Source organism: Corvus moneduloides, chromosome 9 (assembly GCF_009650955.1).
Source record: "Corvus moneduloides isolate bCorMon1 chromosome 9, bCorMon1.pri, whole genome shotgun sequence".
Taxonomy (NCBI): domain Eukaryota; kingdom Metazoa; phylum Chordata; class Aves; order Passeriformes; family Corvidae; genus Corvus; species Corvus moneduloides.
In genome coordinates this window covers 6,803,838-6,826,882 of record NC_045484.1, presented here as the reverse complement: position 1 = coordinate 6,826,882, position 23,045 = coordinate 6,803,838, and the positions used below count along the sequence as shown (strand labels likewise).

The following is a 23,045-nucleotide window of genomic DNA, read 5'->3' as shown; positions in this document are numbered from 1 at the left end:
TTGTCAGCCATGTTCTCTGCAGCGGGGGTGTCTCTGGAGCCCTGTTAAGTAGTGCTGAAACCCTGAGGCACCTCCACACTTGACCCAGGCTGCTCGGTCAGGAGAGAGGATGTCAGCTCAGACCACTGCAACCATGACCTGCAGGACAGAGAAAACCCAAACATCCACTGGGTCAGTCCTGCTGATGGACCTGGGATATCCTTTCTAGTGCAGAGACCCTTCCCTTGGTGGTGAGGGAACAAAAAACTTGGTAAGCTCAAATTAAATTTCAATAATTTATTTTTATTAAATAATTTTAAGTACAGTCCAAGAGCTATTAAAAATCACAGAATAGTTTGACTTAACGATAGCTCCAACCCCCGTTTATGGAAGGGACCCCTTCTGCTACACCAAGTTGCTCAAAGTACTGTCCAACCTGACCATGAACACTTCCAGGGATGTGGCATCCACAGCTTCTCTGGGCAACCTGACTCACCACCCTCTCAGGGAAGAATTTCTTCCCAATGTCCAATCTAAACCTACACTCTTTCAGTTTAAAGCCATTTCCCCTTTGTTCTGTCACTCCATGTTCTTGTCACAAATCCCTCTCCAGCTCTGTGGGAGCCCCTTGAGGCACTGGAAGGGGCTCTAAGGTTTCCCTGGAAACTTCTCCAGGATGAATAACCCCACCTCTCTCAGCCTGAGAGAGCCTAATGTCAGAATTTAATACTCATTGAGTATTTAATGGTAACAATTAGCAAAAATTTCTTTAAATAAATGCTAATTAGCTAGATAAGCAGATGACTTTAATAAAGTCGGTGTGGCACAAGCAGCCCATGAACTGACTCCATGCAGCTTGCAATTGTGTAATCCTGTCATGGCCTCACTTCCAATCTTTAGTCCGAGCCCACGAGCAGTGGCTTTGCTCTGGGCAGTTTAGAGGGATATTTGAGGAAGGGATCACCGAGCAGAACCGTGTCTCACTGGCAGCTGAGCCGCTGACTGCGCGTGGTCACAGCCGCTCTGACTCAGGAGCGAGTCTCAGAGCCGCAGCTTGATCCCGCAGGGATAAGCCAGCTCTGTTCACCTCAGGAGACTCTGCACTATTTTGTAACAAGACTGTCCACCCCACTGTGCCACTGCCTCCAAAACATGCAGGTCTGTGGTGCCTTTAGCATTTCAGATAAGGACAGATCTTGTCCCTTCCTGGTGCACAGTGAGTGCAAGTGCTCATCCTGCCCCAGAGCTGACTACAGCCACAGCCTGCATGAGTTACTGGGTGCTGACCTAGAGAAGCCTTTGGGATCGTTCCAGCCCTTCCAACACCATACTAGCAGACAGAGTAACTTCAGGGCAGGCTTCCTATGGGCACGGAATGCCCTGCTTCTCTCCAGGCTGCTTCCCGGTAAAGAAGGGAAGCACACGATGTGCTCGGCTAGTTTGGCTACAGAGACAGCTGCAAGCTTGCAGGCACATGTACATGCAGATTCCCACTCCCCACTTGGATGCCTCATCACTAGGAGAGCAACACAACACAAACAGCAATCAGAAGAGGACAGCAATTTCCAGCCTTTCCTGGAAGGGTCTGGGTCCAGCAGCTCCACCTCTATGCTGTGCAGTTTGCCCCTCTGATACGTGCAGGGGCAAAGGCAGTGAGAAAGAATCAGTCAAGCCATAAAGTCCCTAAGCTTCATCCTTTTGAGATACTTTCCATCCTGAGAAATGCAGTAGAAATATCAGCAATGGCTGCATGAACAGGGGCGCAGTTTTCCCTTCACACTGGCCACAGCAGTAGCCAGACCCCTGAAAAGATTCAAAGAAATAAACTTCTCTGAAGCAAACAGCACAAACTACAAGCCACAAGCACCAAGCTGAGAGCAGCACCATGGAAAAGGAAACAAATACTTCAGTCTGCTGAAGAGCCACACTCACTGACACCAACAGCAGAGCTGCAAGAAGGCAGGAGCCCAGGCAAAGGTGATGATGTACCACAGCTACAGCCTTTGTGTCCTGCCTGGTGGCAATGTGAGTGGCAGCCCCAGGGTTAGAACTCCATGGACCTGACACCAGGATGAACAAATAGGGTTTGGGGTTTTTTTTACACCATTTCTTTGCCCTTCAGACCACTCTGTGAGAAGGGCTTCTGGGGCCAGAGATCACACAGATGGCGCCTTTGGGGACAGCAGCATTTCTGCTCAGCCAAAAGCACCCCGATTCCACTCAAGCTCAAAACTGTGGTTTGAGCTCAGGTCTTTCCTGGTGGTCAAAGTGGGCTTGGGCTGCCTGGTCTGTGCTGCCCACACCATACCTCCCCCATCCCCAGATCCAGTTTTGATGCTGGAGCTCCAAAGCCTCATGGAAAGGACACTGGGCACTGCCAAGAAGGCAGCAAAGTGGGATGAGACTCCCAGATTTCTGCCACACTGCTGGAGAAGGAATGAGATGCTGACCCCTGATCACAGAGGCCTTGCAGTGCTTTGACCATGGCAGAAGCCTGTTGCACCAAATGAGGAGAGGACAGTACCATTCACTAGAAAAATATATATTTACCATCTGTGTTTTGCTCAGGAGAGAACATCTCATGACAAGGGGCCCAGCTGAAGTCATGCAATTGACAGGTGCCAGCATGTCACCACCTGCATCATGAAAGGGGTGGCAGACCAGACCTCCATGGAGGACCCTCATGTGCTGCAGGGGCAGGAGGGGGGGTTGGAGGTGCTGCTTTCACCTCAAGCCCCACTGCTCTGCACTGCTGTGTTGCTCAGATTACATCAGCAGAGCCTATGGTCACCCCACCATCCCCACCACCACGGTGCGGTCAGGCTTCCACTTCTGGGACACCCCTCATGGCACTGCTGCTTCTGGCATGTTGGGATGAGTTAAATAAAGGGGTTGGGGAGCATTTTCTGGGATGGGAGTGGTCGATAACACAAAATGAGCACAGCACCTGTTCCAGCCCAGCTAGCCGGCAGTGCCTGTGGTACAGCAGTCACAGTGCTGGGCAGGGTGGCCAGCCGTGGCTCAGGGGGAGCAGTTGTTCACACTACTCATTCCCACTGTGGTGTCATGCCATGACTCAGGCACCTCCTTAACACCCACCCACCAGCTGTCCCCACCAGGGCCGTGACACCACGTGGAGCAGCAGGTCCCAGTATCTTCTCAGGTAGCAAGTAGTGAGTTCCAACAGGGTCTTCAGCACGCTATGTTTTGAGTTTGTCAGGGGTTTTTGTAAGGAGAGTATGTGCAATTCTCTTCAGGCTGATGCAGTACAGTGCTTTCCAGGTGTCTGCTTTCAAGCCTTTACCAGTTGCTTGAACCCCCTCCTGCTGGGAAACTCAAACATGGTTTCTCAATGGGTTTTGTGGTGCCACTGTGCCCAGGCAGCACTCACCCCTCACATATCCGTGTGTGTGTGTGAAGGGGCTGCCAGCCATGCTCCATTTCAAAGCTTAAACAAGCCGAAGAAAGTCTTGGATTCCTCAAAATTAACCAGAGCGATTTTGGAGACGTTGACATGCAAACTGTCCATCTTCCTGAGCTTGAAGAGAGCCCCCAGGTAGCTGTTCCGGGCCCACATCCTCTGCCCTGTGCAGTAGTTGATGCCTTTGTCCTCCATGAGCACGAGGCTGCCCGGAGAGTTTGGGTTTCTCTTGTACACGACGTGGGACAGGACCTGGCTGTCACAGGCGCTGCTGCGGAAGAGGACATTGGAGTACACAAAGTACAGCCCGGGCTCGTTGATGACCAGCCCCCGGTTGTGGTACTGGACACCACTGGTGTAGGCATGGCCAGAGATGGGCTCCCACTCCAGAGGGAGGTCCCGCTGGGCTGGGTTCCCTGGAAGCCAAAACAAGACAAAAAGAAGGTGGTAAGTACATCCAGTTGAGTGTTTTTTCCTCAGGTCACACCCCATGTCACAACAAGGCAACCGTTCTCCGAGCCTTGTCTGCAGTGCGGAAAGTCCTCCCCGACCTCACACCTCACCAACACCAGCCCCCAGTGACAGCTCCTGTCCTCCACACCCCAAAGCCAAGCCAAAACCAGGCCTCACTGAGAAGCATAACTGAGGGGGAGGGTTTTATCTGTGGAGCAACACTCTACTGTCAGAGCAGATGTGTTACCCAAGGAAAATAGGAAAGCCTTGTGAGGTGGGCTCCGCACAACTACAGCCATGCCACCCCCTCATCCCATCACACCTGCCCATTCCCCCCTGCTCCCACCTCCTGCTGCTCCCTCACCTGTTAGATGGGCTGCCTTCCTCGCTTCCTTTTGCAGTGACTGCTCCTTCTGCCCTGCTCAAAGATAGGGAAGACATTGGCCACGTGCTCCATGGAAAAGTCAGCCCAGAGGGCAGTGGGAGAGCTAGCCACAAAGCTGACACCTGAGATCCATCCCACTGGCCAGGCAGACCTTGTCCTCAGGAAGGCAGAGCACAGCTGGGAAAATCTGCCTTCCCTGGAGGGCTGAGTTCCCTTTGGAGAGATGGGCCAGTTCCAGTGACTCAGTATCTGGATCCCATCCCACTCCATCCTTCACTTTTCCTCAACATCTACTTCATGTTCTCTAATTTTGGAAGCAGCCTGTTCTTTTATCAAGCCAATTAAATTTTCCTCTCTGCTCCCCCTTCTCCTTTACACTATTTCCCTGTTTCTATTTATTTATCCAGCCCCCTCAAGAAATTCAGGGTTATTATTTATGTTCAGCTTTTGCTAAAGAAGCCTGTGATCAGAGCACTGAGCATCCAGTTCAAATGTCAGCTCCCCTTCCCCTAAAGGGGAAAATTTATTGATATAGGAGTTGATGAGAACCAGGACTGCCCTTTCCCAAGAATTTTGCTATTTCAAATTTGTTTTGATTCAGTATCAGAACAAATTTGAAAATAAATTAACTTTTCTAATAACCAAAATCCGCCAGGGGGGAAAAAATAAAACTTTTCAGATCTAGAAAAAACTGCCAAGAGAGCTGAAAATTTCTTTCTGACTTGGCCGTTTTTTGTAAAGGATATCCTCACTTATAACATTAACATGGAATGCAAAAGAGAAGCAATAGTTTGGAAGTTCAAAACACAACTTTTAAATTGGTCCACTCAAATTGAAACCCTGGGTTTTTTCCTAAATGAAATCTAGAAAAATTGGCAGGTTCTTGTGGGAAGTTTCAATTTCACTGGGTTCCTCCTCCAGGCACAGACTCACCCGTGAGTTTCTCTGAAGCTGGAGGGATGTGCTCAGCGCTGGCAGACTGTCAAAAGAGAAGAGGGACACTGGCTTAGACTGAGAGCAAGGACTGTCTTTGACAGTGGCTAATTCTGGATGCCCATGGGGAGCTGCGAAGTGCTAAGAAATACACAGGGAGAGACCTGGCAGCACTCAGCAACATAAAGAAATCCAGATAAATCAATCACCGACCGAGCAGTCCCGTACAGGAACAAGCAACCCCCTTCCTCTGTCACAGCAGACACTGAAATGCCACCATCCTGCCCCTTGGGGAGCTCTGCACCACCTGAGCATCTCAGACACGATTCCAAGTGTTTCTTTTTCCCTGTTTCCCCAGGGACCTGTGACCAGCCAGGCAGACCTCACCTCTCTGAGTTCATCCAGTTCCTTCTCCAGGTGAAAAATCTTAAACATGCACAGCCCCACTCCAGTGAAGGCCACCAGGATCAGCAAGAACATCACGAGGAAGCCGACGCTTCTCCTTCCCCTGTTGTTCCGTGGCTTTCTCCTCCGGTCGGGTACCGGTGGTGGGAAAGGACCCACGGGGGGTGCCGGGGAGCAGGAAGCACCTGCATCAGCACAGCCGTCCACCCAAAAGATCTGGGGGTACACGTAGTTCAAGTTCTGCTGCATGGCCGGGAGCGGGATGGGCTGGACATGCCTGGTGCGCTCTTCCCTGTGGCACCCGAAACCTGCCGGGCTTGGCCCAGCCTGAGCCCTGGGGACAGCCCCAGCTTTGCCCTGGCACGGCTGCATCCCTGCAGCGGCGGACACCCAGCTCGGATGCTGCGACTCTGAGAGCCTCAAGCATCAAAAGCCTCACGCATCAACATCAAACCGCCTTCCGGCCCGGGCTGGCGGGTCACGACCCCCCCGCTCCTCCCACAGCTCCGTCTCGGGACACGCGGGGGCTGCGCTGCCGCCCGGGGCTCAGCAATCCAACACCCTGAACAGCAGCCCCAAAGGATACGGGCGGCTGCTTTCCCACTGCCCGTCCTGGACCGCGAGCAGAGCGAAAGGAACGACAAACTCTCTGGCATCCTGCACCGCAAGGGAGAGACAGAGCTGAGGACTCCTGCCCACAGCAGGAGGATGAAGAACCAATCCCAAGTGGGATGCTAAGGAATCGCTTCGTTCCTTACCTGTCCGTTGTGCATCCCCCCCTTTCCTCGGCAGCTCCGCAGGGCATGGATCCCGGGGCACGGAACACAGGCGCTGTCCTGCCGTGATAAAAACCTCAGTGAGAAGAGGAAGCCACTGTGAGTGCTGCAGCCTGAGCAGAGCTGGCCCAGCATGAACAGCCCAGGCAGAGCCAGCTCAGGGGGCTGCCCTCCTCCCTTCCAAGGAAGAACCCAGAATCCAGACCATGCTGCAAGGGCCAGCACTTTTAAGAGCTCATTACAATATCCTAATGAAGAGACACAGGGACATTTCCGTTTCTCAGTTTCCATTCCTCGTTTACTGCAGATTTCTAAGCAGTGACAGTGAGATTGACCCACAGATTTACAGGTGCACACAAGTGATTATAAACAATTTTTCTTGCATTTTACAGCCCCGTGTTGAAGTGTGTATTTGTATGGAGTGGTGTTAAAAAAGAAGGAAATGCTTAACACGAGCAAACTAGAGATTTGTCTCCTGTGGCTGAAGGAAGCAATCACAATGTGCAGGCTTTGATCTTGAACATCAAAACTGGGATCTGAAAAGAGCACATTTGAACAACCTATGTACACTTGTTTCTCTGAAGCAAGGGCTCAGCTTTGCCTGCAACCATAGCAATAAATCAGACATGCTGACAAAGTCTTGCCTACACCACCAGACATCCCACTGCTTTTTGAAGATATTCACCAGCCCTTTGCTGCAGCAGTGCTCCACAGCAGGGGTTTCATCTGGCTCTTCCTCACACTTCTGGTTTTAAAAGAGACAAAGGCAACATAAATCCAACTCTAACAAGTTCAAGCTTGGTCATGCCTACCCTGGCTCAGTCATCCTCTCTGTATCCCAGAACGGCATTCCCCAGCCACCCAAGGACAGGTCCCCATCCACTCCCACAGCCGTTACAAGAGAGGTTCACACAATGGCTTTGCCCGGAGAGGATCCACTCCCAAGTTTTTCCCGACACTGTGTTTAATGCCAACAGCTTATTGAGGTGGGATTGAGGACACAGTAGCAGTTTCCCTTAAATGTCACAAGTGTTCTTACTTCTAACCCACTGCTTCCTATTATCACAAAGATGCTTTTTTAATGGGTGGGTGAGAGGGAAAGAAAAGGAAACCAACTGAAACAATTTCAGCTGCACCTTCTCTTTTGGATGCCCAGATCAAGAGCCTGCTAATACCACATGCTGTGGCAAACCAAAGATTGGGGCTATTTTACCATCAAAAAATGCTTAGTGCACAACATGCCTTCAGGGACCTCTTCCTCTGCTGTCACGCTCCATTTTCCTGTCACCACCTGCAGACACCACCAAGATGACACACACTGACTGGAAGATGGTGTCAGGCAGAGCTGTGTCTGCATAGCACATCAGGATCAGAGTCACAGGATGGCTGGGGTTGGAAGGGACCTCTGGAGATCCTCTGGTCCAAAAAAAAGCAGGTTCTGGTGACTGCAGGCTGTGTGTTCTGCTGGCTTCCTGCTGCTCAAGTGACACAGGATATTAACAGGGCTACTGAAATAATGGCAGGACAATTTGCTGTAGTCACATGAATTTTGCTAAAGGCCTAGAGTCAGAATTTAGACAAGGCTGAGCCCTCCTAAAATGTGGGACAAGGACAACTGGGCAGGAAAACAGGGCATAAGAAGGACAAAAGGGGTGACAGATTTGCCTCCACCGCCCTATCCCGCTCTTGAACCAGTCTGTACACTCTGTTTCCAGCAGCCCTAATATGTCATTTGAACAGGAAGGAAGGAATATTTTCCAATGGAAACACCTTCCATAGCCCTTACCAGAGAATTGTTCCCCTTTGCCAAAACCAACAAAAACCATTACAGACTGAAAAAGAGGATTTGCTCAGAACACTCTCCATCCCCAATTCACCCTCTCCCAGAGAGGTGGGAGCTCTTACTAACAAGACACATAATTATGCTGAAGCTGATGGCAGAGAATCAGCCAGCAGCTAAGAATTTGTACCACCACGATTTAGGGACAAAAGGATGACCTGCCTGAAATACCCCAAAGAAAGCAGGACTTGAATGATCCAGATCTAATACTTGACAGAAAATAAAACCTGAAACTCAAAACAAATACTGAAGTGTGAACCTCTGTGTAGGAGAGGCTCTCACCATGTTTTGGACAGAGTCTCTCTGGAAGCAATTAACAAATCTTTCCTCTCACACTAATGATTAGTGGAAATGCTAAAAAGCAACTCTTGAAAGCCAACAGGGCTGCAGAAATTACACCCAAGAGCAGCTGAGAAAGTTGAGGATCATTCTCATTCAAAACCACAGGATTCAAAATAATGAGGACAGCGAATTCAATCAGAAGAAAACAAGGCAAGAAACAGACTGCAGATCGAGCTCTTTGGGTAGAAGACAATGAATAAGAAAGAAAACAAGTCTGCAACTGAGAGGCTCCTCAGCTGGACACAAGCTTCCAGCCCATGGGTTCCCATGAGAGCTCACATACAGCACTAGGCAGCTACAGACACTCCTGGAACTCACTTCACAAGTCTTTGTTCAACTTCAGAGAGGCTCTGGAAGAAGTTGCAGTAACTGTTGGACAGAGAAGAGGTTCAAATCTGTCTGTTCAAGAACAGATTGGCAGGGAGAGATGGATGGTGTGTGGAAAACCTATAAAGAGAGGGATTATTTCCAACAGCAGAGAGCTCTTAAATCTCACAGAATAAAAAGCTTCCCAAGGAGTCACTAAATGTGACAGAGTTTGGAAGAGATGGATCTTCAACTGAACATTGGTATGGATACTTGTGAAAGCTGCCTCCAAAGGGAGAGGACATTCATCTGCTGAAGCCTGAGAGGGGTGTGGAAGGCAACAGAACTCACCCAGCATTTGCAGTTAGCACTGACATCTTCATGTTGTTTTCTTTCTTACATGTTTTTTAACAGTTTGGTCTCTCAAATGATGGTGATGCTTTTTATTTCCTCAACTGCTGTCCTTGCTAGGAGCATTTGCAGCACATGTAAATGCCATGTTTTGGTGCCATGGCGGGGACATTCAGATATTCACACTCAAGAACAGGTTTTAAAGTCTACGGTTAACAGCCCTGGCCTGGCATTACAGTGTTTAGTATGTCCCTCTTCCAGTGAGCAAAGTGCTCTGTCCTCTCCTCCACCATGATCACAACAAGCAGGCAGCAGCCCTGAATTCAGCAAAAGAGGGCTCTGTCCTGAGGTGAGAGAGAATCCAAGGAACCAAAGCAGCTGAGAAAAAGAAGAATACTTAAAATATTACTCTGCTGCTTTCATTTCTTTGGTGCCCATAGTAAGTGCAGGGAAATGACGTATAGTGGTTATGAGGTAATGGGATCTATTCTGAGAAACACAAGCAGGTCACTTCATACTGTACAACAGCTTAGTAAGGGGACAAAATGGAACAAGGTGCTGTGGTCACTCACAAGTTGTGAGGAAGATCAAGAGAAGGTGGAGGTGTTGAGTTCCTGTCCCCCCAAGTGGCAGTTGAGGGGAGGACAGGACATTCACAAGCCCTTCTGCAGGGTCCATGCCCTGTCCCAGCCTCTCAGCACAAAGCCAGCCTTGGCCCTGGAAAACACCAGCTGGCTCTGCTGGTCAGGGGGCCTAGTTGGTACTTGACAACTTTATTTCTTCTTGGGTGCAGCCATTCTCAGCCCATTCAAGACAAAAACTCTGACTGTGTCATTACAACTCGCAGAAGCTTCAGTAGCTGCTTCCAGTTATTTTTCCGGGAAAAGAGAAATAGCAGACAGGGATTCGTGTTTGCTGCGAGTTCGCAGAGGGCCCCGCAGCTGGACGGAGGCTCCAACCACATCTAACAAGGGAGAAAAACAAGCCTCAAGGTGGCAAACGTTTCTTTTCCATCGCTAAGTCCACAAGGTGCAGAGAGTTCACTTCCTCTCCGTTGCCTTCCAAAAGCCGCCCTGCTGCTGTGGAGTTAATGGCAACTCTAATGGAAAGCAGCAGAATAAGGGCCAGTTGCAGCTCCCAGGCCCTGTGTCCAATATGAGACAGCAAGAAGGCAGCAGAAGGCTCCTTGGAACCTTCTTTCAAACTTACTCTGCTTAAATTAGAGAAAGGATAAGTAAGAAAAGATTGGTGAGTTTAGGTACCCTTTTCCAACCTAACCTTTTATCTGAGCAAGCTCTTGGAAGAGATTCTTGTTGCACTGTCACAAAGCCCAGCAACATCTCCAGCAGCACCTGCTGCTGTTCGACACTCAGGGTTTCCAGGAGATGAGCCACACAGGGCCTGCCTACAGCACTTTGTGGTCAGGGCTCTACACTTTAATTGTTCCAAATGAAGTGGAACATGTTTGTACCTAATTAAGCAAAACCTGCTAAGCTGTTCCATCTCGTGCTGTAACTCGGCAAAAGCAGAAGCCACACAACACCTTAGACCTGAGCTCTCTACTTACATCACCACGCAGATGGTAGAGTTTGCATATTTAAAAAAGCCTGGATTTCCACTCTGATGCTTAATATATATAACCTAAACACCTTACTTTGGCAAACACAGCCAGCAACTCACACAAGGTGTGTGTTTGCACCTATCCATCCTCACATGGAAACCTCTGCATTAAAGATTTTTTTGACCTTGGGCTCAGGGCCTGCCTGGACTGAAGGACACCATCCTCACTCCAGCATACACACTGGCTTCTTTACACCAACGGCTGTCCAACCTTAGTATGCAATATTGTAAGATTGTCCCTCCATGTAAGTATCCACACCACACAGGAATTTGAGATGTATAAACTGTCTTCATTAGAAACTACTATCCCTACACAAAATCCATAACCAATTTAAGAGACTTGATTCTAAAAAATTCTAATTTTGAAAGCCAGATTGTGTGACATTAATAAAACTGCAAGTAGAAAATGACTCAAGACCCCACATGAAAGGAAAACATTAAGCAGTAATAACCTGATGATAAGAGAACTTTTTTTTTTAAAGTGGTTAGATCACTAAAAGCTTCCACCAGCAGCAGGTGGATGCTGTAGTTCAGTCTCCAGTCTCCTGCCAGAACACGTTCTCAAGTCTGCAAAAGCATAATTGGCCCTTGTAGGTTCCTTCAGATGTGTTATTCCCATGGCACACTTCCCACATGTTCATTACAGGACAAGCTTTATCACTGGTATTTTTCCACACAATGCATCAACTCCTTAGACCTAAGTCATGCCCAGTTTTTAAAATGTATAAAGAGAGCAGGGTATTAAGAGACCAGTTTAGAATGCATTTGGTTTCACATCTGGAATTGTTAACTTGGAAATCTAAACATGTGCTTAGGATTTCAACATGCAGTCTCATTTATCAGCATAGTGTAGATCTGAGAGTCTTTAGTTCACAGAGAGTCAACATGGGCTGTTTTAGAATTCAGTCACACCCAGCTTCAGGTGATTCTTACCAAAGAGAAAAGCCCAGTGGTTGCCTGGGCAATAAAGGTACCCGTTTCTTACACACGCTCCCCCCCAAAAACACCCAACACTCTCCTCCCTCAGCAAACTCCACATTCAATTATATTTTTAAATCATAGTGCTATGATGAAGCAGAGTCCTGAGACACTCAAGTGAGAACTCAGTGCTGGGGAAGTCTCCTCTGACCAGCAGATACTGGCCAGCCTGTGAATTTGGCATTTTGGCTGCACACAGTCCTGCTGTGCTTGATAGAAATAAGTTAGAGGGGGAGGGACCAGTAAGGGGCAAACTTGAAGCTGAAAACTCTGGTTTGAGATAATGACCTCTAACTTTCCTTTCATGGTCTTTTTTTATCCTTCACAAGCCTTAGCTCTGAGTACCAAGAGGTCACTTCATGCAGTCCTCCTCACAGAAAGCCACCACATGCAGGGATCCCCCAGGGCAAGGTATGAACTGACCCTGCTGGAAACCTTTCCAGCAGTGTCACAGGGCCACAGTTCCTGACCTTTCAGACAAAGCACCACTCAGCCTTCAGAATCCATTCCCCCACACTTTTCTTTTTCTAAACAGAATAACACATCCAGGCTGATAAGTTTATGAACTCCTTACTACAGCCCAAAGGATCCCAAGTCCTAGCCCTGGACTGAAATATAAAGACTAGTCCTTCTCAAAGAACGTAACTCACAAGTTTCATTTTCAAAGGAAAAAATGCCAGTAAATGAAAGACAAAGTGTTCAGATTTATTTGGAAATTCACAGTTTCTAATGGCACTACAGCTCTGTAGTTACATACTCTTGCTCCACAACATTGGATGCTGCACTCTGGTGGTATGAATTATCTTCATCCAGGTTTGACACCCTTCTGAATTCATGTTCAACACGTCTGGTTCATGTGCTCTGACTGGCTAATTGTGCAGATCAACTCTTAAGAGTACATCACTTTAAAGTATTCATAAACTAACAAGAAAGCAGCAAAAAAACAAAGGCTTTAAATAAGTCACATTACGTACAATACCCAGGAAAGGCATTAGATCTATTAAAAAGGGTACCACTAAAAGTGCTCAATAAGTTAACTTATTTTGTACAATGTGAACCTGTAACACCTGTCAAAAAGAATAACCTTTTGTTCCACTCACTCAGAACCACACTCAACAGTTTAGCAACCACACATCCTATAGTATCCAAATATACAGTCACAGTCAAAATAAAAAACACTTGAGTATGAAATACCAACCATACCAACACTGCACATTTGTTAGCCAATACAAAAGCAAACGTTATGGAAACACCCACTGTGAACCAGCCCGACAGCTGCAGCTCCCAGGCTTTGCAAGCTCAACACAGCCACCAGAGCAGGCTCTGAGAATGCACCCTCACATTCTTCAGCTGAGCTTTCCCTGAGCTCAGCACAACAGTGAGCATTCCTCATCCACTTCCTCCAGAGAACTGCAGCAGGCCATGCAGGTGACAAATGCATTCCTCAGCCTCAGATTCCATCGCGCACAGGAAATCCTGAAGAGCCACCGTCACTGATTTCGCACATCAGACTAAGCTCCGATTGTGACTGAAGGTGCAAATAACACAGTTGCCATCCCTCATGAGAGATTTTCCTCAACAGAGTTTGCACAACAAGAATCTAGTCAGGCAAGTCCATCTATTGGTATTTTTACAGTATTCAGTCCACATTACTAAGTCCAGCTGAAGGCTGACACATGTCCCTTTACAGCACTGTAGTGTTGCATCTTCAAAAAAAGCTAGAGAAATTACAAAATAAATCAAATGACAAACAATTGTATCTCCCCTCTTCCAGTGGCATTATAAATAGACAAAAGGCACATAAATATGGGAAGGTGCAAGAAATAGGAACAAAGCTAAAGGAAGAGGATTAGGCTTTTATCCCTATTCCACCCAACAAACTGGGTTTCAAAAAATCTCTGCCCCAAGAACTGTGAAAAAAAACCTTTATAAAATGAACCCTGCCCTCCCTCCCCCCAAGCTGTTCTCATAGGAAATTATCAGCCTTGTAAAGCTGCAGCTTATAGCCAAGATTGACACAATCCCATCTATTTAAAAAGGCAGAAACCAAATTTCTGAATACTTTCCAATGAGTTGAGTTCTTCGTCTCCCACTATCCTTCCACAGAATACCACAGACTGTTCTCAAACGAACAAACACTCTCCTGTTTGAGAAGTTCAGCTAGGTTTAGATGTGTCCAGAAACTGTTGTGACACCAAGTGTTCCCACTGTTATATCTTTGTTTCCTTTGATTATGTCATGCAGACTTGGCATTGACCCCGACTTAGTCTGTATTAGAGTGTTTATGAGCTTCCCTTGGTCTGAAACTTTCGACCGTCTTCGTTTTATAGCCCTCTTCTCAGTTTTTGTCTTTTGGGTCTGCCCGTTGCACAGACTCGTACACGCTGAAATGCCACAAAAATAGGACTCCTCAGACTGCGACGATGTTTCAGAGCTTCCTTCGGATGGAGGGCCCTTATAGGAAGAGTGATAAACCTCCCCAATGTTAGAGAAGTCCCTCTGGTTTGTGAAGGGCTTCCTTCCTTTGATCTCCCCGTTGGCTATTGGGTGCAGAGGCTCTGTTGCCGGCTTAATAGTCTCTGGTTTTTCACTTTTGTACTTGCAACGCTTCTTCTGAAACCACAAGTGAAAAAAGAAACAGTGAAGTTCTGGAAGTCAAGCAGAGCATCCAGGCCAAGCCTAGGAACCAGCAGGGAGAGCAGCTGAGATGTGCACCACCTGCCAGCAGGAACACCTCAGCCCCACTAGTTCCCTCCCCACAGCACAGTACCTTTTTCTCTGGGGAAAACTTCAGGGGCTCCACAATGTACAGATCCTCTGGATCCACTGTAAGAGAGGGAACACACACTTAGCAGTCCTGACACTGCCAGTTCTAGAGCAACACAATCCCAACTAAACAGCAGCACAACAAAATACTCCACTTATCAGGCACTTTTTTTCCTCCCTCTGTTTTTAAGTTAAGGGGGGCACAACACAAACACTGAAAGTAAAGTCAGCACACAGAGAAATTCCCCTGTGCTGTCATGGCAGCTGTCAGTGACACACACAAACACTCGGCTTTCTGATAGATATGGCCATGGGAGAAGTACAGAGAACATCCTTTGGGGAAAAGGAGCAAGAGTCAGCAAAAGTTGAAGTCTAGGAAACCAAACTGCTACCAGTGTAACAGTGTTTCACGTGCAGCCTGCCCCTGACAACACAGATGTGCACTTGCCAACGAGGCAGATGTTCAGACTGACATGAGACCACAGCAGGGGAGAATTTGGGAAAAGTGTAGTTTTGAAAAAAAATAGTTGGTGTTCACTGCATCACATTCCCAACTCAAGTTTTAATGCAGTTTTATTCACAGTACAATAATCTGTGAGGCAAGTTTGCTGCAGCCTGAAGAGCTGTGTCAGCAGCATTCTTGGTAGTTACTATGATCTGCAACACTTGGTTTTGCACGACACTCCTAAGAAATCAAAATCAGTTGTCCCAAGTCTACTATGAATACTGAAAAGACCAGATCATTCCTCATACCTAAGCCAAGATAAATGGTCTAAATTTTCTTACTGCAGTTGCTAAATTTGAATCCTAAATACCTGCCAAGTTTAAAACATAGCTATCAGGACTTCCCACATCTGGCATTTACAAGAACAAAAAAAAAAAGCTACTTTCTGCAAGCTTTGCAGACCTGAGTGCCTGCATTGACTGCTCCTACCCCCCAAAAAACATTTGCAGAGCAAAAAAAAAAACTGATGGCAAAAACTGCATTTAAGGTTTTAGCATAATTTAGCATAGTTCTGTGAGCAGTTGGTAACTTGTTCACAAACCACCTTGTCTTACAGAACACATACATGAACTACACACACATTGTGCAGCACTAAGAGCAACACCAGAGACCAGATGTATGATACAAATAATACCTTCTTTACCAGCTAGCTGAAAAGACTGTGATCTGACCAGTGGAAGGGAAGTTCTTCTTTTCAAATTCATATCATCATAGGAGGAAAAACACCTAGGAAATTCCAGAAAGCTTTTTAAACACATTTTTCTCGGGACTTTGTCATACACATTTCTCATTAAGAGGCATTCTTGGCAGAAAGACAGAACTATTTGCTGAGGTGCCCAAGAAAGCCTGGCAGATACAGTACTATGCTTGCAACAAGTTATCAAGGCATATTTGTTAACCATAGTAGCCCCAAAATGCTCCTAGGAGAGAGTTATGATCGATAGCTCTTTGCTATCAATTCTCAGTGTGCAGAAAGAAAACTCAGAATTAAAGCAGATGTGTCAGTACCAGCAGACTTAGGAAACAGAAAAAGCTGAAAGAATAATTAAGTTTCGAATATAAGTACCTTACCTTTTGGGGCTTGGGTAGTGATTGCTTTTGGGAATTTTTGAGAGGTAATCTTCACAGAACTGAGAAGGGCTCCTGCACCGCTGCACAAAAAGCACCAAGCCCAGAATGAGGCAGAGAACCAGCGAAATCACCAGGTAAGTCTGGCGATCAGAAACCTGCAGGGATTTGAGACAATCGTTGAAGACAGAACAACTCCATTATATTGCTATTCTTATGTTTTAAGCTTTAAAAGACAAATGCTATGTTCTCAACTCACTTTTCTTTAATTTCACTGAACTTGTTGACATTTGAGTAATTTTTCAGAGGTTTGATGCAGTCTATTGGCTGTGCAGCATTCAAGGAGTGAAGGCCAAATCCCATTAGCTGCTAACAGGACAAGATTTCCCTGTCTCCAGTACCAGCATAACTGGAGAAGCTGCCACTCCTTGCCAAGAGCATCCAAACCTCCCTGAAAGCAATACACTTCCCATAAGAAAACATGCTCAGAAAGTAACTTCTCTGGTTCACTGCTGACATGGATACAATACTATGGCAAATCTAAACTATGCTTTTTACCAGCTGACACTGCAGTACTTCACAGAATACAATTATAATCACTTGATTCAATGTTGTTTCACTAACCACAGCACTCATAAACAGGAGCTTAGCCAGTCAAGCATCAAAGGAGGAGTCTTACTAAGTGTCAGTTCAAGGAAGGTCTTTGGCAATAGGCACAAAATATAGAAGGTCATGTTTATGGTACTGCTTATTATTGAAATGCCAGGCAGGCAGAACATACACATTTGAGAAAAAACATTCCTATTATTGTTGCCAAGATTCCCCTAATCTCTAAAGATAACAATAGCCAGTGGGGAAAGGAGAAGGGTACCTTAGCTCAGACTACAATCACAGGGCCTAGTGGGTCTGCAGTAATTATTACCAATTTTGTTGTGCACAAGACAGCCCCAGTTATTCAAATTTGTAGCTAAAGTTGGCTGAAAGCAACACTACAGACAATTTAAAACCTTATTTGAGGACTCTGGTCTCTTCAAACAGAGATGTGTTTATGCATCTATTTCCTTTGAGTTCTCATGCCACACTGCTGAAGTGTGATTACCTCACGTTTTAGTTCCGCCACAGTCGCTGACAGGTTGGAAGCCAGCTGAGTCATGTTGGTGAGCTGTGCTTGCAACAGCTGGATTGCCTCTGTCTGACGCTGATCCTGTGGTGAACAGTCATAAGCATGCCATCAGTTGCCAGGTTCCCACTGTCTCATGCACTCATGGCTACCGAATTAGTGTTCTGTTTGACACAGCCAGGCACTCAGTAGCCACATGGCCTGTCCAGCGTTGTTTTCAACACAGTGTTCACGTAACATTTTCGTTTGTTAAGTAACATTTCCTAACGTTATGCCAGGTGCATTTCATTAGAGTGACTTCTGCTGTCCTCATCACAGGCAGAGTGAGCAGCCAGCTCCACAGTCACCGTCAGGAGGCCCCAGAAAACACATACAGCTGACCATGCAGAGCTCCAGTCTAAGGACTGATGTACAGCTGCTGTTCCAGGGCCAGGCAGCCAGTCAATGACAGGAGCCCAAACCAGCCAGGAACAACTCATTTGCAGCTAACAACTGCTCCCTGGGAAGAGCCCTAAGAGGACTCTAAATCCTATGAGAAGGGGAGACTAACCAAGAGGAGCACCTCAGACTGACCAGTGCTGATACTCTTCCAAAAAAACCCAAACCCAACCCAGAAAAGACAATACATGAAAGCTGCTATTTTCTTCATTGTTGATGGGTGAACAAACTACAGACCTAGGACTGCATTTCAGAAACTTTCAGATAATTTGAAAGATCAAGTCTGCTATGCCACTGTAGTGGGTTGAACCTGAGTTCAAGGTTTCTCACAATTTACAATTACATATTTACAATTTACATATTTAAACCACACGGAAAGGTGGGAATTCTTTTTGTTCCAGCTTGCCTGCCGGAAGGTGGGGGGGCCTCGGAGCCTCCGGGCCCCACTGGGGCCCCTGCCCCCCCCCCTCCCTTTTCCCAACTCCGCAGCACGGACCCTGGGTTGCTGGGGGGGAACTATCCCAGAGCCACAGGCAGCTAAAACCAGCCATGGACTGCCACACAGCTAAACCCATCCAGCACGGCCTCTTGGGACCAGCGGGTCCTTATCCTCTCCTCTCCATGTGGAGCTGGCAGAGCCAATGGGAGCCGGCAGAGCCTCCTGTCTGCAGCCAGCACACTTCATGCCAAACTGAAGATGACACCATGCAGCCAGCAGCACAAAGGCAATGAGGCTTTCTCCACCATAAAGCCTGAACAAGGACACTTTTCAACATGGTGGTTTCAGAGCCAGAGAGAAAGAGAAAGTGAGTTGTGCGATACAAAGCTGAACATGGCGACAGGAGAAAAGAGGGCAGTGCCACGATTCTCGTGCGTAGCTTAAAAAAACTTCTTACATGCTGTGGTAAGAAACTGTAATACCACAAACTGTTTGTCTCTTTGATCCATTTGAAGTAGATGGGGGGATGGAGAACTCATGTGTGGCCCATAAAGATTGTTAGGAGTGCCTATGCCAGGCTACATAGAAGCATTGAGAGGCTTTTAGAGACTTGTGGCAAAGAAAGCCTTTGTGTTCAGGTCAAAATAACTCATCCTTAAAAAGATTAATAACCCCATGTGATAGCCTATGTTTGTCAGTGTGAAGGAACTGTGAGATTTTTCATGGAAGAGATGTTTTACACCACAGCAGATTGTTTCTTTCCGGGTGGGTCTGCTGTTGGTGGCAGTTTGGGAACCATGCGAAGCAGAAAAAAACCCCTTTTTTCCTTAAGCATAAGAAAGAGACTTATCAAGAACTGCAACACTGACTAAAATCCCATGTTCTGTTGTCCTTTGTGCGAGTTGGGTAAAGGGAAGAAAGTGCTGGAAAGGGGGGAAGAGGTTTGCTTTAATTTCTTGCTGTTTCTTTTTACTTTTAATTCTATTAGTAATAAAACTCTTTCTTTGTATTGCAGCCGTTTAAGTTAGAACCTGTTTTGCCTCGCAGCTCTCTAGTTTTCCTCAATATTTTCTTATTTTCCCCTTACGAAAAGAACAGATTTTGCGTGCTTGACACTTAGCTGCGTCAAACCACAACAGCCACATGCACAGCTGCTTTAGTGAATGTTTAGCACAGCAGTTACTGCTTTATTTCATAGCTGCTCAGGAAAGCCAGGATGGCAGAGCAGGGAAAAAACACATTTTAAAGAATGAATTAAAGCTTTTATTACATTACTACACCTTTAAATGCAAATTTGGCCTAAGCCATTACTGTACCCCTCTGCCTTTCTACAGGTTCAGTATCTTCAGCAGCAGAGGGAAATTGTCAATCCAGAATTTAAATTAGTTTTGAAAAACCAACCAAGTTAAAAAATTTGTTTTGAGTGCAGTCACAACCAAGAAACAAGGGTTGGAACTGACCTGGATAACTTTTTCATTGACAAAGACATTGAAGAGTTTTAGCCATTACCAGCTGACAACTGATCTTTTCTTCAAGTACAAAATCAGAAAAAATAGCTTTATTCTAAAACAATGGGGAACACATCTAAAAATCTTATTATGGAGAAAAATAGGGAACCATGGAACAGATGCTTTTAAAAGGCATATATACAGCTCAACTGAAAGAGGATTTCTGCACCTCTGTGCAACTTTCCATTAAAAGTAAGCCTTCCTAATTAGGAAAAGACTTAAGTACTCCAAACAAACCATACCTGTTCTTCTGCTATTCTTGAGGTGTTCTGAAGTTTTATTATTGTTTTATTGAAAGCCTTCTGCATTTCTTCCATTTGTTTTCGGTACCTAAAACAGAAAGTGTTTAAGGCTGAAATACTAGTGCACAAAACTCCTCAGCTTAGACTTGTCTTCAGAAAACATAACTATGCCAGCAAAAAACCTTCCCTTTGCCCAAAGAGCTTTATTTAAGCATCAAGTGGTATCTGCTTTTAAATCTCACAAACAGAAAAGATGTGTCTTTTTCTATGGTTGTGGGGTGTTTCCCCCCCCCCCCAAAGTTATGGTCAAATCTATTTCAACACTTTCAAGCTTAGTGCCAATTTACTGAATTCACTTTGCGCAGTAAATATAACTGTGAGCCCCCTCTTTGGAACCATTTCTGAAATGGGTACATTTCCCCACTCGCCTGTGGCTAAGGAACACCACAGATAAACACTAATACACAGATACATCCTTCACAAAAAGCTCTTGGTTCCCTCTCCACAGTCACTTATGCAACCAGAGTTATTACAGATAACAGGGTACTTTAAGTGGAAACAATTAAATTTAAAAGGCATTGTAGGTCTGTGACATTCAGTTCAACAGTAACAGAAGGATGTGCCTTTTGTAGAATAAATTATGGGCAGGATTAGTGCCTACATCCTGACAAGACTTTATCCTTTTAAAAAACCCACAGCAATATTCCTCAAAATAAATTAAACGGGATTGTATCTGAAATACAAAGAGGGAAGCCCTGTCTCACACAGAGTAACTCCAACAGCCACCTAGGCCTGGGTCCTTTTCTCAGTTTTCCATAGAGCTTTACACTCTGATCTACACTCTGCCCAGCTTTCCCCTGTACTATTTTTCATAGGCTGGACTCCTACCAATCATTCTCAGACTCACCTCTGACTGAGTTCTTCCAAGTAGCGGCTGCTGAGGGACATGTTGACTTCCAGGGCCTTGATGCGATTGTTCAGGCGCATGAAGACTGACTCCTTTTGATTGGATCCATGAACAAGGTTCCCATTGGCATAGCCCAGGTCTGTGGAATTCTGCAGCTCAGCATAGAAATCTGTAGCTGTTCTCTGAGGTCCCCCCGAGACCGGAATTGCCATCAAAGCTTCTTCAGCTGCCTGATCGTCCTCCTTTGTCTCAGCAGATACTGGAGACTCGACAGGAGGCAAAACAGGTTTCTGCACTTCTGGAACGCTCTCCTTTCCTTCCACAGCATCGCTGGCTACTATGCCCACTGTGCTTTCAGGCTGCAGGACAGTCTCTGTAGGCTTTGAAATCACTGGAGTAGCAACAGTCTCTCTTGTGCTCATCTCCTTTACCTCAGTGGCCACACTGGTCTCAGGGCTTTCTTCTACAACTGAGCTCTCAGCTTTTTCTGTTTCAATGCTGAGCTCACGCACATCCACCTGGGGAGTTGCCCTTGGTGCTACCTGGCCTGAGTCTTCTTTTGCAGGCTCCAACACCATGTCTGTTGTGGGGGATGGCTTAACTCGAGAAGTAACTTCCAGGAGGAGGGACTGAGAGACAGTTTGAGGATGGCTTGGCTCCAGCTCAATGGACTCTGTGGTCTCATTACTGATCTCCTCATGGACTGCACTGAAGTCAACTGCAACAACAGACCCAGGGGGTTTCTCAGCTTTGCTGTCCAACTGCTCAGGCAGAGGCTCCCCTACTGCTGTCTGGGTAGATTCAGTCAGAGCTGGCTGTGGCTGCTGCACATCCACAGGGTAACGTGGCCTTTCCTCACCTCCAGTTTTACTGTGCTGCCGATGCATGGCTGCTGCAACTGAGCACCACTTAAACAGGTATTCTGAGAAGGTGGAAATACAGCACACTGCTGCCATGTCACAGCAGTACTTCTCTGTCTCCAGTTCAAACCATGCCAATGCTTCCTCTTCCTGGTCATCACTGGACAGCAAAGTTACTGTGGACTGGCTTGTATCTTCTTCATACTCTTGCACTAGCTGAACAATTGGGCTTTCTTTAGTCAAATCCACCATTAACTGCTCTTTCTCTATCTGGGGAATATCAGTAGTAACAAGTCTAGAACAGAAGAGTTAAAGTTGAGGTGTTAGTTCAACAGTTTTACATCCTTGCTCTAGAAGACTGTGAAAATAGAATCTTTCAGAAAATTAGCAAAGCTTAGTCCAGTGACCAAAGGCCAGTCTGGAGACCAAAATCCTGCAAGATAGTATTTTTTCTGGTGATTTTCATTCCCAATAGGCAAACACATTATTTCAACCCCTGCCGCTTAAACAGCAAGCCTTCTCAATTAGATATTGCCCCTTCCCTCACCCCTGAAAACTGTCACCAGTTCAAATACCATTTCTTACACAGCAAGCGTCTTACTCTGATGATGCAATCTTCAAATGCAACAATCACAATGTTCCCATTGACCTTCCTCAGTCTCACAGCAAGAGTGATAGAAAACCATAAAAACACTAAATACAGCAGAACTCATGTCTTAACATTCAAGAGGTAGTCTTGGCCCTAAGCAGCCAAATTATCAGCAATTGTAATCAACTGAAAAACAATAGAAAATCTATATAGAACTTCTCAACCTCAATCTGTACATTTGTATACATATTTTCATTAAGGAAAGTCTACTGAAGTATAAGCTTCTAAACCAGAATTTTGTCAATATAATTTAACGGAAGTTTCAGCAATACAATTTACATTCCTAATTAGTGTCCCTTGCAGAAGACCACAAAAGTGGCATTAAGCAGTATTAAGTCAGTTTCTGTGCCAAAATAAAACATGTCATAATGGAAATAGCTATAATAAACAGTAACTAAAACAAATTTCTCTGGTTAGTGCAATTACCATACTTACAGATTTTACCAAATACTTGCCTTTTCATTTGTTTAAGTCTGCATGCCATACCTGAGCATTCTACTACCAAAGACTGCAGACTGGCACACGTTAGTCTCTGCTTGGAGCACATTACAAAAACACCAAGAGCAATCACTTACTCTGGTGAAGGAACAGGTGTTGGTTCAGGCAGTCTTGGTGCAGCTGTTGAAGTTGCAGGGGTGGCAGTGACATTTTCGGACACACTTTTGTTCCCTGCTGCAGGAAGGAGGAAAATGTGAACACAGAAATTCAAGAACCATCTTTGTTTTCAACATATTCTGAGGTTTAGGTTTATTAT

General features: G+C 46.1%; 2 protein-coding genes across 7 annotated transcripts in view; both read right to left on the bottom strand.

The window, feature by feature from the left end:
- Positions 1-560: 560 nt before the first annotated feature.
- FASLG (Fas ligand) lies at positions 561-6,029 on the bottom strand. The gene is made up of 4 exons (XM_032118674.1): positions 5,559-6,029; positions 5,172-5,217; positions 4,218-4,271; positions 561-3,816 (listed from the first exon to the last, which is right to left on the bottom strand). Exons 1-4 carry the CDS (start codon positions 5,946-5,948, stop codon positions 3,422-3,424), a joined length of 885 nt encoding a protein of 294 aa, XP_031974565.1. The 5' UTR covers positions 5,949-6,029; the 3' UTR covers positions 561-3,421.
- A 6,444-nt stretch (positions 6,030-12,473) lies between these two features.
- SUCO (SUN domain containing ossification factor) overlaps positions 12,474-23,045 on the bottom strand; it is a 40,230-nt gene continuing 29,658 nt past the window's right edge. For 3 of the 6 annotated variants that reach the window (XM_032117921.1, XM_032117917.1, XM_032117920.1), the window contains 8 exons: positions 22,867-22,963; positions 20,783-21,937; positions 19,876-19,963; positions 17,228-17,332; positions 16,132-16,286; positions 15,695-15,786; positions 14,560-14,615; positions 12,474-14,402 (listed from right to left, as the gene is read on the bottom strand). In XM_032117921.1, coding sequence (XP_031973812.1) covers positions 13,956-14,402; positions 14,560-14,615; positions 15,695-15,786; positions 16,132-16,286; positions 17,228-17,332; positions 19,876-19,963; positions 20,783-21,937; positions 22,867-22,963 — 2,195 coding nt within the window. In that variant the 3' untranslated portion in view covers positions 12,474-13,955. The remainder of the gene's footprint in view (positions 14,403-14,559; positions 14,616-15,694; positions 15,787-16,131; positions 16,287-17,227; positions 17,333-19,875; positions 19,964-20,782; positions 21,938-22,866; positions 22,964-23,045) is intronic. The other 3 variants (XM_032117918.1, XM_032117922.1, XM_032117919.1) reach the window with 2 other exon arrangements.

Excerpts from the sequence above, each read along its gene's own strand:
- FASLG (XM_032118674.1), bottom strand. The coding sequence starts at position 5,948 with ATGCAGCCGTGCCAGGGCAAAGCTGGGGCTGTCCCCAGGGCTCAGGCT. Across the intron at positions 5,218-5,558 it reads AACTGGATGAACTCAGAGAG|TCTGCCAGCGCTGAGCACAT; the intron begins GTGAGGTCTGCC and ends CTCTTTTGACAG. Across the intron at positions 4,272-5,171 it reads AGCTTCAGAGAAACTCACGG|GGCAGAAGGAGCAGTCACTG; the intron begins GTGAGTCTGTGC and ends ATCTTTGAGCAG.